The sequence below is a fragment of the Acanthopagrus latus genome, chromosome 7, assembly GCF_904848185.1.
Source record: "Acanthopagrus latus isolate v.2019 chromosome 7, fAcaLat1.1, whole genome shotgun sequence".
Taxonomy (NCBI): domain Eukaryota; kingdom Metazoa; phylum Chordata; class Actinopteri; order Spariformes; family Sparidae; genus Acanthopagrus; species Acanthopagrus latus.
Genome location: NC_051045.1, coordinates 16,421,432 through 16,434,278, shown reverse-complemented (window position 1 = coordinate 16,434,278; position 12,847 = coordinate 16,421,432). Strand labels below are relative to the sequence as shown.

At 44.6% G+C, this 12,847-nt stretch overlaps 1 protein-coding gene across 2 annotated transcripts in view; it reads right to left on the bottom strand.

Annotated features, from left to right (window-relative positions):
- Positions 1–12,611, bottom strand: part of cpne5a (copine Va) — a 77,968-nt gene extending 65,357 nt beyond the window's left edge. Inside the window, exon 1 of one of the 2 annotated variants that reach the window (XM_037104470.1) lies at positions 11,354–12,611. In XM_037104470.1, the coding sequence (XP_036960365.1) occupies positions 11,354–11,463 (110 nt within the window). In that variant the 5' untranslated portion in view covers positions 11,464–12,611. The remainder of the gene's footprint in view (positions 1–11,353) is intronic. The other variant, XM_037104471.1, reaches the window with a different exon arrangement.
- Positions 12,612–12,847: the final 236 nt, after the last annotated feature.

Below are 12,847 nucleotides of genomic sequence, written 5' to 3'. Positions count from 1 at the left end.
ACATTATTCATCCAGTCTTTCCTTTTTAGCTTATTCCAGACTGGATTGTGTATGTAAAGGAAATTCTAAGAGTAATGCCGACAATTTGAGTTCGACTCCCTCCAACATTTTCTCTGTCTCTGAACAAGATCTAATACGGCGGATACTACCTTTACAACATAAGACAGAGCTACCATCAATTGCTTAGTTCATTAAACATTTTAGATGAGAGACATTTTCCAGATGATTTAATTAGCACACCCATATTATTTAACTGCCAATAAACATGTCTTGTTTCTGGATCCACCTTGTGAGCAGTGTCATTTAAGACAGTTCTGAACAGACCTCATCCATTTATGCTGGTCCCACACTAGATGAGAAAAGGTTGCGGCCCAGTTCGCCTGGTGTTTCAGGTGTCCCACATTCAAGGCAGGTTTGAGCATTGGAGCATAAGGTTTTGTTCCAGTGGTGTGACTAGATTTTACAGACAAAACCTTAATGAAACCTACTTGATCAGAGTCTCCCCAATGTGTATTCCTAGTGTTGCAAGGTTTTCTATAGCAAAACAAGCTACTTTTTCAATACTTCATTGTTAAAAATCTGTTATTTTCCCAACAATGTTTCTCAAAAGATGTAATGTAGATGTCTGTCTATATGTCCATTAGGGTTAGGGTTGTTAGTGTGACACCACTGAAAGGAAGAGCAATGGATTATGGAGCAGACTCCTGCAGGGAAGAGTCGCCGACTTGATGTTGCATGCTTCTGTTGAACAGAATCCTAACGAGAAGAGGACTTCTGACCAGGGCACATAATGGAAAAGGAGAATAAGCTTGTGGAATTATGGCAACAATGTGCATGTGACTTATGGGACACAGCACTTAGTTCTGAAAACATTTGCACAGTTGTCAAATGGGGAGAGACAAAAGTGTTGATCACCACTTAGTTTTGTGTAAAACCATTACATTGTCTCACACAATATTTACATCAACACCAACAGGGATGTCGCCTTGGCACAGAAAAAGCGTTACAATTTATTTTTAATTTAATTATTAAGGTCAAATTGACAGCTGCAGTTATATGAAAGGAGAATTAGTCAGATCTGCGAGCCAGCTAATATGCGGGACCAGCTCTACAAGGTCACTTGCGATTGTTAGTTATGTAGTCTTCCCAGTTCTGCACTTTCACAGTCTTATACTTGATTAGTTTTATGACGACCATCATATGTGTAACACGGCACAATTCAGATGGGACCAAAAGTTTTACCCTCCACATTCACTGACATACGTACATATTTTTTCTGGAATAAGGTGTCATGGTGGTCCACCAGAAGGGGCATGTCTTCAACTCTCTATTGCACACACAGCAGCAACAATCTGATGGTGACAGTCCACCTCCATGAATGTTTTGTTTTTGTTTTGTGTTGTGTTTGATCGTGCATGTTTCTGAGGGATGCCAGATCCCTGAAAATCTCCACCCTGAAATTGTTTAGTGTAAAATGCCAAGTGCGTGCACCTTGACTGAATTATCTGGTGTGTGCGTTCTGACAATCAAGATATTAAAATCGGTTAAATCTGTCATCACGTCTGTGGTCTCCCACGTTTTTTAAATCCTCTAGGAACTGAAAATCCTCCAGTGTGCACCAGGCATTAGAGGACAGCAGGATTTCAATGAATATAGATGAGAATTTCAGGACTGAATCCAAGCATCTGCACATCATTCATGTACACGTAATTCTGCCTCCCTGGACACAAATTCTTCTGTCACAGGGATATGTAGGGGGATAATAGATGCAGCTTTGTTGGGTATTAGCCTTGGGCTGACCTGACTACAGTTGGAATATTGTGAGTGAGTAATTATCATTGAAGATAACAAAGCCATCCATGACTAACTGCTTCTTTGTATCCACCTGGCTCTGTCTGGCATCCATTAACCACCGACAATTAGCTGCTCTGTCACCTGGCCCCGTCTCTCAGCGCAGGAGAGCAAGCGTTACATGCAAAAAGGTGAGCAGGGAATCACAACTTCCTGTTTCACTTTTACACAATGTCGCTGTAGAAAACAATCCCCATATTTCCCAATCAGAAATGACAAGTATAAAAATTTATACATTAATAATAAATTAATCCGCCATATTACTGTATGCAAGACTGCAGGACGGGTACTAACATCTCAGCTAATCCGTCTGCCTTCACTGAAGTAACGCTGCCAATTGCAAAAGTTAACTCCTTCTCTCTTCAAATCTCAGGGGGATAAGAGAACGTCATTACCCCGAAAGCGGATGCCGAGAAAGTTTGTTGATGAAGATGAAGTTCATTGAAAGTAGGACAAAAGTAATTAGATCTAGCTACTTTCAATCCACACTGCATTTCATGTACCAGCCTCGTCTCACAGCGAAGCACTTCTGAGATCACTACAACCGTCCGACTTGAAATGAGTGAATGAAAAAGACAAACTCTTCCTAGTCCTCTTGATGTCACCACCTTCATTAAAACCTCCGAGTGCAATAATCTCCTCGTCACTAGAGCGTTTAATATTTCATCACACGTGAAGCAAGAGTGTGGAGTGCGTTATTATAAGTAGGCCAAACAAAAGTACAAGAAATGTAATTTAATTTCACTTGAGAAATTAAGACAAATGTCACTTGAATAGTTTTCTTTCTGTCTAACCAGCCCTGACAAGGTAGTGTTTGTTTTATTTACCAGTGAATTAAGCTTGTAGTTATGCACACTTTAATTAACAAGGCAGTACCAGGAAAATCAGAAGACGCTGCATTAGCATCGCCTAACCAGTGCACGTGCTCTGAAGTCAAATGTGCCAATTTTCTTCAGCTGTATAAATGTGTCATAAAAATATAGTATTATAATAAAGTTTGGCTAGAATATTGCTAAATGTTCCCAAGACAGTGAAAAGTGTAAAGGATGCTTGACCTCTAAAACATGGCTGGCTGAGCTAAGTCTAATTTAAAGAAAATATTAGGAGCACTTGCTCCCTCTTGGTCAGATCCCTTGAGATATTTTAGCAGCTCCTTGGTCAATGTGGCTGATTATTAAACTAAGAAATGTGGGAATTAATTCCTGCACCCGTAGTGCCTTATTGTCAGTAGTCCCTTAATTCTCCTCCACTTTCTTAGAGGTGTCGAAATCATAATTGGCACCTTGGAGAAGCAGCATCTAATTCAGTGGAAAGGGCTTTTAAATAGACTTGAATTAGACTGGCTAGTTCCAGTATGAGCTGCTGCCTCATTGGTTTCTTAAAAGGACACGACAAATGCAAGCTTGAAAGTCAAGTCTCTGACTGGGCTGGGGGAAGGAAAATCTAATCTCTAATACATTAGAGACAATGGGAGACGGCTGAGAGGAGAAGGTGAAGGATGGTGTCACTACACTTTCTCTACTGCCCTATGGCCCTTTTTTTGACTACAGAGAGACATTTTCTTTCCACTCACACACCGTGGGGTCAGTAGGTCTTCTTCTTGTCTAGTATACCCTTAAGCAGCTTCTCAGGGTTCAAATGGTCAGAGAACAAAACTGGGAAGATATATAACGCTGCAGAGGTCGCCTGACCCTTAACAAACTGTAGGAATCCCATTATTTAGATTGAATTTCTTGGTTTTCCTCTAGGGTGTTTTAGTCATTTGTCAGAGAAATACGTATCGCATGTTATGCACGAAAGGTCGTCAGAAAGCACCACCCCTGAAATTAAACCAAACTAATTAAAGCAACAAATGATCAAATCTCATGCACTCCTGCATTTCATTACTGGAAACGATCTTTGCTTGCATTGCATAATCCGATTCCCCGGATGGTGAGAGACGATGCTAAAGAGTAATGTTAACTTTTGTCCGGATACCGAGAACTCCCGTCAATTACATTCAACGCTTAATCTGGCACCTTTATTAGCGACAGAGCCATCTGCTGACCTTCACTGTGATGGCACCAGGTGTCTTCTTCTCCTCCATCTGTTTAATTATTCAGTTACTGTTCAACCTGGGATCTCTCCAGGTCGACAATACCTGCAGCAGAGCACTCCCTGGGCGGCCGTCTGGCTGGCAGTGACAGAATCTCAGTCATAAAACCACTCTTTTGCTAGTATAATAAATGAGAGTGCACATACGCTGAGACTCCCTGTTTCAAACTGGCTTTTGGTGTGTGACTAATGCCCAACAAGGGAGTAATATCACTGTTAATTGCACACTGTAACAGCCTGGGGTTAGTGCAAAGAAAGGTTGGGGGGTTTTTTTTGCGAGGAGCTGAGGGAGATGCACACACTGACGCTATATGTCTGTTATAACCCTGGCACAGCACTTTGCACCTAGCCGATGGTGAATTCACGCCAATTTCCTTCCATCTTTCCATTCCAACTGAAAAAAAAAACCCAAGCTGCAAATCTGTGCCCGCACACACTGTCCATGATGCTCACAGCACTGGTACTGGCTACGTAAAGCGTGTTACATCGTACACTAGGCAGCGAATCAGGCGAGCACTTCTAAGCTCATACATATTTGGACTTTGAAATGACAGTAACTCATCATTAAATCGAGGCAGAGAAAGGAAACTCTGTGCGCATTCAGTCAAGTGTGGCACAGAGTGAGCAGGATCAATCTCAACAGTGATCATGATAATACAGTATAAAGAACAGCTCTCTCGGAGGATAACACTTATTGATGTTGGTGAGGGATGAGACAGCTGCGAGCCCACCATATAGGGTGGAAACAGAGAAACGGAGCTGTCTAATTGGTGGTCGACTCATGTTGGGCCTCGATAGGTGAAAGCACCACCGAGCAGGTAGGTGGTGGTAAACCGTAATGAGCATGAGCTGGTGATTACTGATAGATCTGTAAGAGAGGTATAACCTTGTGACACACACACACACCTATCCACTCAAGCATATGCGATAATTAACCTGAAATGTAACCACTGGGTTGAAAATAAATCTGCAGTTCCACAACAGATAGAGGGATAATTGCCATTTTATTCGACTTCACAAGATGGAAGTTGCCATAGCAGTTCCTAGGACATTAAATTTCCACAAACCTTGGATGGAGGATGGGTCCGTCCTGGGTAAATCCTTGCCACTGGGCTTTTAAGAGTTGTTATCAACTTAGAACAACTCGTTCAGCTACGGCAATCTCATCAACAATTGTTGCCATTTTTCTGACATGTTCTTAATCCAGGTAGAGCATCTTAACTCCAATTGGTACAAAAATACCCAAAAACAGGTGGTACGGGTAACCACAAGTTGCAGAGCCATTGCTGCATGATGTTCCAGCTGATCCCCGGGACACTAAATTCTTTTTCAGATCACTCACTTCTGTTGTTCTCTATCTCATCATTGTACTGTCCATTCAAGCCGATAAAGACAAACTCATTCATATTTGTTTCACAGCCATCAGTGGTTTGTTCACACTGTCAATGGGGTGAAATTGATTTCTGTTCCCTGATATGTTCTACGTGTTGCATACATCGTGGTTTGCAATAAGACTGTTTCCTAGTGGACACATACAAACCCATCGTCTGTATGTGACTGCTTAAGCTCAGCTTGGAGGAACATCATTCCAGTTCAACAGTGAGAAACACAACGTCACAAAACACAGCTCAAGATATTTTTGTACATGTTGGAGATGTAGGTGGCAATTCAGAGGTATGGAAGAAGGATGTAATTCATTTCTGTCATGCCTTTTGCCACAGGAGTGTCTGTTTTTGTATCTTAGCTCAACATCTGGATGAAAGTGTGAGTGCTGCAATATTAAGATATTTTATTATGCTGTGTCTTGGATTTTTCGTTTTGTTTGCATTGTGGAGGCCCTTGACCACATAGAGCACCAACATTCATTGAGTGTGAGAGTGTGTGTGTGTGTGTGTGTGTGTGTGTGTGTGTGTGTTTGTGTGTGTGTGTGTGTGTGTGTGTGTGTGTGTGTGTGTGTGTGTGTGTGTGTGTGTGTAAAGCAATATTTCTTCGCACCATGTCCTCTCTTTCAGTCTATGTTCACTTGTAAAACCCAGTGATGGTTGTAGTCATGACTTTGTTCATTTTCTGATAATTCTGATTTTGTTTAATTGCTTTGTTGTAGCACTTTCTTGCTCCTGGCATGACGAGGAAATGCCGAAAACACAAAACTTATGGTCAGTTTTTTTAAAAAAAGACATTTCTTTTTACTCAACAAGCACCATGAACGACCACGTTGTGCCCTTGTCAAAAATATGAGCTTTCGTGTTCAACTTGCCGGCGTCAAACACAAATAAGAAACACAATCTGAAACATAATTGAAATGAGACTAACTGGCAGCTTCTAGAGAAGCCTGTTATCATTTCACTGTGTTGTAGCTTGTGGACAACTTTATCTTGAGTGATTCACACATTCTGACTGATAATCCATTTCCCTTCAGTGAAAATTAATTGTATTTGTACTTATCAAACCTGATGTTTCAGCTCTACACACAGCTTTATAGCAAAAGCACCCACGCGGTAAGAAATGTCCCTTTTGGCTGTGTATATCCACTTAAATACATTTAACTTTCAAATTCCTATGTCTACAGATGTGACAATAACCAGGCCATGAGAAGCTCAATCGAGCCCGGGGCTAAGACTGTCCACACACGAGAAACCTTCAACATATGCAACATAATCTGGTGAAATCTCCACTAAGCAACGTGTCAAATCTGCCACCAGCTCCCACATCTCCCAGACAAGCTGTGATGTTAGGTCAAATATCCCCCGACACAGAAATCCACTAACACACTCTGCTGACCCTTAAGGTTCTCTGAAAATAGTGACAAAAGCAGCTTGATACTTCAGAGCCGAGAGGGACCGCTTTGATTTCTTATTGCTATGCCACACTCTTGACTTTCCCTGTCGTTCCAATCAACACTTTCAGATGACACCGGCAACATGCAGAGCGTTATAAACCACTAGCACGGCACCACGACTGTGTTTCCAAGGGATCCCCCTCAGCTGCCGTAGGTCCCAAACAAGAATATATTAATAACACTGACACAACCACAAGCCAAGTGTCTGGGATCAAAACTCATTTTCACTGTGTCAGGGGTTCATGCATAATTATCCGCTTCATCGACCTGTGAGACTCGCCTGCTGCAATCTTAACATCCCCAAAATTGGAAGAAAAAAAAAAAACTGCCTCCTCCTGGCACCCCTCGTGTGTCTCAGCCTCGACGCCCAAAAACAGATGCGACACATCACTCACACACACCCAAGACATCCTGTAAGAAAGAAGCTACGAGCTCGCCTCGGGTCAGTCTTAACCCAGAACACGATGTGAAAAGAACAGCGGGGTAAATCGCTGCAAATTGAAATTTCTCTTTTACTCAGAGACATCCTTTATTAATATTTCATGCTCTTACACAATGCAAACTAGTTCACTTCAAACTTGCTTTCTGCCGAGGCAAAACAAAAGGATGCTTCAACCAGAAAAACCAGGTCACGGGGTTTGATTAAATGGGTAACCGAGACTGAATGAGATCCAAAGCTACAGCCGCTATACAAGACGACAACAGCAGCAGAATTATGGGCCACGACAATGCATTCAAATAAACAATAGGTTGTTACACAGCTTGAAATCCAAATTGCTCCGCTCAAGCAATTGTTTTTGACAGATCGAGCGGCGATGCCACACATCCTAATCGTGCTGATGATTTCATTAGGGCTCCCCCCTCTGCTGCGATGATTGCCTCAGGAAGAGTTCGGATCAAAAGGCGTGCTGCAAGTTTTCAGATTGACCCCGGGGAACAGCAATCAGTGGCCTTGTGTGCCAGGGATCGTCTCCCGCGAGCATTTGTCACAGGATGCTGGCAGTCACGTGACCTCTTGGTGTGTTTCACCAGGTAATGAATCCGTCGGGAGCGCAGTGGCCTGGTTGAGTTAGATCCCTCCAGCTATGGAATGCATTGATTGGATGCAGTGCTACTCTAACCAATCTATCACAGCAAATGAATGGTTACAACCAGCTCTAAACCAACAGCAGAGCGCAGGAGGGGATGGACAAGATGCTGCGCCTTCGTGTTGATGTAATGGGCGATGGGGGCTGATAAAGTTCGATGTTCAAGCTGTCAAGCGGGAGGCTGAACGCAGTGGAAAGGAGGGTGGCTTCGTCAGCCAATTCCAGTTTTAACAGCGTACCTGTGGTGTGTTTTGACACGCTGCAAAGCGCCCATAAATTTCAATAATATGCCCTCCGTTGATTTGTTTTAAAAATGGCAGTGTTATAAAAATAAAACCCACGCCTTTCTGCCTGGTTTGTTGTGTTGTCGTTTTCTAACAATGATACAGCGTCCACATCTTGGCTTTTCATCAAATCAGTGTTATTTTCTTCCCCCTCTCTCTCCTCTGGAAGGGAACTTTCTGACAAAGTGAAATGCCAAAAACGAATCTTTAAAGAGAAAGAAGCTCTTTTCCCCTGGCTCTGCACTGATAAGGGCTGTAAACCTTTGTCAGCGTTGTCGAGCTTATCAACTCTGCTGCCTCGTTCTGGTCACATACAGTAAACAGTGCATTCAAAAAATCATTACTTACATCCTGAACATGAATCTGTACTGTGACGCACTAAAGAGACGCCCCATTCATTAAACGGAGATCCGTGTGCCTTTGGAGGCTTTGTGATTTTTGTCAGTATGCACATTTTTTTCGACATTCATTACCAAAAGTGTTCTTCGCTGTGGAACCACAGAGCCGGAGCCCCAACTTCCCTTAAGTCATTGTACATGGGAACTCTGAGACAGTCTGGTAAGCTGAGATATAGAAAGGGCACATTCTGACAATCCAGCAGCGTTCACAGTCACTACTTTGCCCATAATTCTAGCGTGATGTGGCAAACCGCACCGACAACTTGTGAAATATTCATCCGGGCTGCTTAAATATTAACAAATGAAGACACAACTGCCATGTAAGAGGTGGGATCGAGCCTGGAGAGGCACCTTGGGACCACTGGGCCTAACCCACTGAACTGTATTCCCTTGCATGCGTTTGCTAAAGCAGATAGAGGCCACTTGAGTTTGAAGAGTCATCTTATCGCAGAGCTGGAGTGCAGCCCCTCGCAGCTACGAAGCAGATGCTCTGGGCTCGGCTCACTGGCTGACCTGTGAGCAAAAACCAATCAGAGCCGTGGGCGGGGAACAATGTGCTATCACAGCGATATGCACTTGTTTTGATAAGGGGGTTGTCAGCTCCAGTCCCTCCGGTTTGTCGGGGGACTCGCTGCAATATTTGCAGAGGGTTATGAGAATGCCGGTAGGGCCGCGAGCCACAGTTCAATTCCATGTGTGCGCTGCAACCTCGGAGCTTTCAGGCTTACTAAATCAATTACACAGCGTCGCGGAGCCTGCGCCTCTCACCCACATAACACCCATTGTTTCTTTTTGTCTCTACTGGACCAAATACGCACTTGCTGGTAGGTGGGAGGAATGGGGCTGCATACATGGTAGTGCATTTCACACGTCTCCAACATTTAAGCGGTCCTCAGAGGTCAGACATGAGCTACTGCGGCAATCTCCACAAGTCACAAAGAAGCAGAGGCGGGACCCGAAGTCTTTGCATCTAAAGCAGACAATGTTTCAAGGCCCGGCGAAAGCAGGGATGATGGGGGTTTTTTTCTTTTCTTCACTATCAAACTGTGTCCTGGAGCAAGTCTTTGTTTGGAGAGACATTAATGACAGACAAGGGAGCTGCAGATCGACAGAGCCCGGGGGCGTCAACACAGATCCTGGCTTAAAGTATGAAGGTCTCAGGGAGAAAGAAAAAAAGAACAATTTGTGTCTCGAGAGGGAAACGACTCGAGTCCAGCTGCTACTCGCAACACATGGATACAACACACACAATATGCTCACACGCAACCACAGCCTAAGTTGCATGTACCGACCGAACACACACACTTCTACTCCTGCCTCAGTTACACATAATCAAATCATTTTGGTTACGTAAACAAAGGATCTTACAATGGAGCTGTTAAACTTTAAACACCTCCCACCCCCCCATCGCCAGTAGCAACACCATCATCTAAGTCTGTCAACTCTGTAAAGGTTAACAGATCTGTTTTGAAATGTGACTAATCAATTAATATCCCAAATGCCTTATAAGGTCGCCTGAGCAGCAAAACCAATATGGGGAATATGTTGAAGAACTAAGGAATGTATCAAAATGGATGCCAAACAGAGAAAGAATCAATCAGCTGCCCTCCAGAGAGAGCTGAATGCAAATTCCTTATGAGTGGAAACAGATGAGAGAGAGAAACAATGGCAGCAGGGTGTTTGATTAATAAATCTCTGGGCCTGTGGCTTTACGTACATTAATGTATAAAATCTCCATGGGATCAGTTTCAACAGCAGTGCACATGGGCCGACATATCATTTACATGCATATAAGGCCCGATGTAGCCTGGAGCTGCAAGGAGATAAACACTGTGGGTTATGGCAAAATGACGCACAGCCCGGGAGGCCCTGTATATACAAACTGGCGCTCATTTCCGTGAGAGATGTAACTGTACTGTAGATCCAAACAGAGCCACTACCTTGGATCGTGCAGCAGTCTACAGTGTACAGTGACTCTACCTGCAGCCAGCTCTGCCCCACCCTTCCCAGCCGAGGCGCTTGCCATCTCCGCGGTGTTTTTTTGGGGGGGGGGGGGGCTTTGGTGGAGGAGGAGGGACCGGGGATTCATTTAAAGGCTAATGGACTATGAGGGGTGTAAATATTTAGCGCTAATTGCTTTTTCCACGTTTCCGCTACACACTGGTGACGTTGCTGGGGGCTGTCAGGCGGCTACACGGCTTCACACGACCTGCCGCCTCCAGGGAAAGCTCTCTGGCACGCCAACTAACTCCACCGCGGTCGATATCTCATGTGGCACGCGACCTGGCGCGCGTGAAACACAAACACACGGCGATGCAGAGCCAGGAGACGTCACAGAGACCCCTGTAAACATGCACCAAAGCGACCATATTTACTCCAAACAAACAAGGGCGTAGCCTAAAAGTTGGTGGGCTGTCAGATTTTGAGACCTCGTCTACTTCACTAACTGCGACTGAGTGAGATTTTGGACACAAATGCAATGCGAGTAAGGAGCTGACTGGATTTTTTTCTTTTTTCTTTTTTTTTAAATTAAAAATCCTAATAAAAAGTCTCCAAAAGGCGTAAATATTCAAACTACGTCTTGAAACCTCTGTGCGTCCTCAAATAAAAGATCTGTTTTATTTACTAATTTCACCTTTGCAAAGTTTTATTATTTCTCAAAATGTTTAAGGTAATTATTTTCACAATGAAATAAAACATGGGGCCGTTTATTTTTCGCACCAAAACGCTCAATTTCACGCACCAAAAGCGCGCGGCGCTGACGCAGACATAGCAGCATCAGCGCCGGACCGGACTCACCTGCAGGACACGGTGATCTCCACTTTGGTGGCCGGGATGCTCCCGCTGATCGGGTCGAAGTCACGGACCGTCGCCGTGGCCTCAACCTTGTCCATGACGTCTCCCTCCATGCGTGCGGGAGACCCGGGGCAGCTCCCCGAGCCGCGCGAGTCCCTCTGAACCTGGAGAGCCGGCGGCGGAGAGCCGGAGCGCGGCGGGCGAGCGAGCAGGAGCGAGTACGGTCCAGACAAACCTCCTAAGTGCTGTCCATTGGACGGGCAACAGCATGGAAAGTTTAATGGAGAGGCTGCAGCGGCGAGGCGATTGACTTGACTGAGAGCGGGATCACATGCCAGGACGCATCAGTGGCCAACTCCGCTGTTTTCCAGGCAAAGAATGAGCTCCTCTGTCAGAGCAGCGTTTGAAAAGTAAAAGCTGTGAACTCCACCCCTCCTGTCTGCATTCTCCTACATGCGGGGCTGCGACTGACACTCGTTGCAGACCCCAGTTATTGATCTGTGGCTGGACGGATCGTTATTTTTGCTCCAAATTGGTTCTAAAAGCCTCTAACAGAAAATAAATAAGCACCGAGGGGGGAGCGGGGGGATTTTGCATTGAACTGTGTTTTCTCCCTCCAGAAGATGAATGCAGGTGAAATATTCATGACAGAATGAGGCGACTATCTAAAGTGAAATCTCTTGTTTGAAAAAAAAAAAAAAAAAAAAACAGGGAGGAGGGGATCTCTGCAGAGGTGAAATTACTGACTCAAATTAGCGACACAAGCTGAACCTTTCACGTCACACGCCACGGATGAATGGCTTTCACCTCGTTTTAAAATCACATTAGTTCCTCCAGAGCCAGCAGCTTAATACTAATTGAAAGAAGGGCTGCCTGGTGCTCTTTCAGCATCTGGACAGCTCCTCAAACTTCTGCAGCTTCGGTCTCAGCCTCGTTCATCCTGCCAGTAAAAAGCGTCGCCTGCCTCTCCCTTACACCCGCTGGGAGTCATCTCCGAGGCTGTCTCCCAGGGGAGCCTCGTTTCTGTTTCATCGCTTTCCCTGATTGGACAACCCGGCGGAGAAATGTGGAGAAATTCCAACCCGTCAACCAAATAATTCATAGGTAAACCGCCGTGTGTGTGTGTGCGGTGGGGGGTGACTACCATCAGTCACACCCACCAACTAGCGGGAATCTCCCGAAGAGGACGAGTGGGCAGAGTGATGGCTGCTCTCTGGCAAAACGCCTTTTTTAAAGCCGTCACTCTCCATCAGTCCCCTGAAACCACAGTTATCAGTGGAAACCAGGGTAGACCTGGCGGATCATTGACATTTTTCGGATTATTGGTGATTTGTGGGGATGTACTTGCCAATAAAACAAATTGATCATCTTTATCTGACATTGTAGCGAAAGTGTCAAATTAATATGTTGGAGTGGAAAGTACCACATTTGCCTGCAAACTGTTGTGGAAAAACCCAAGTGAAGTACAAGTGCCTCAAAACTGTACTCACGCACAGT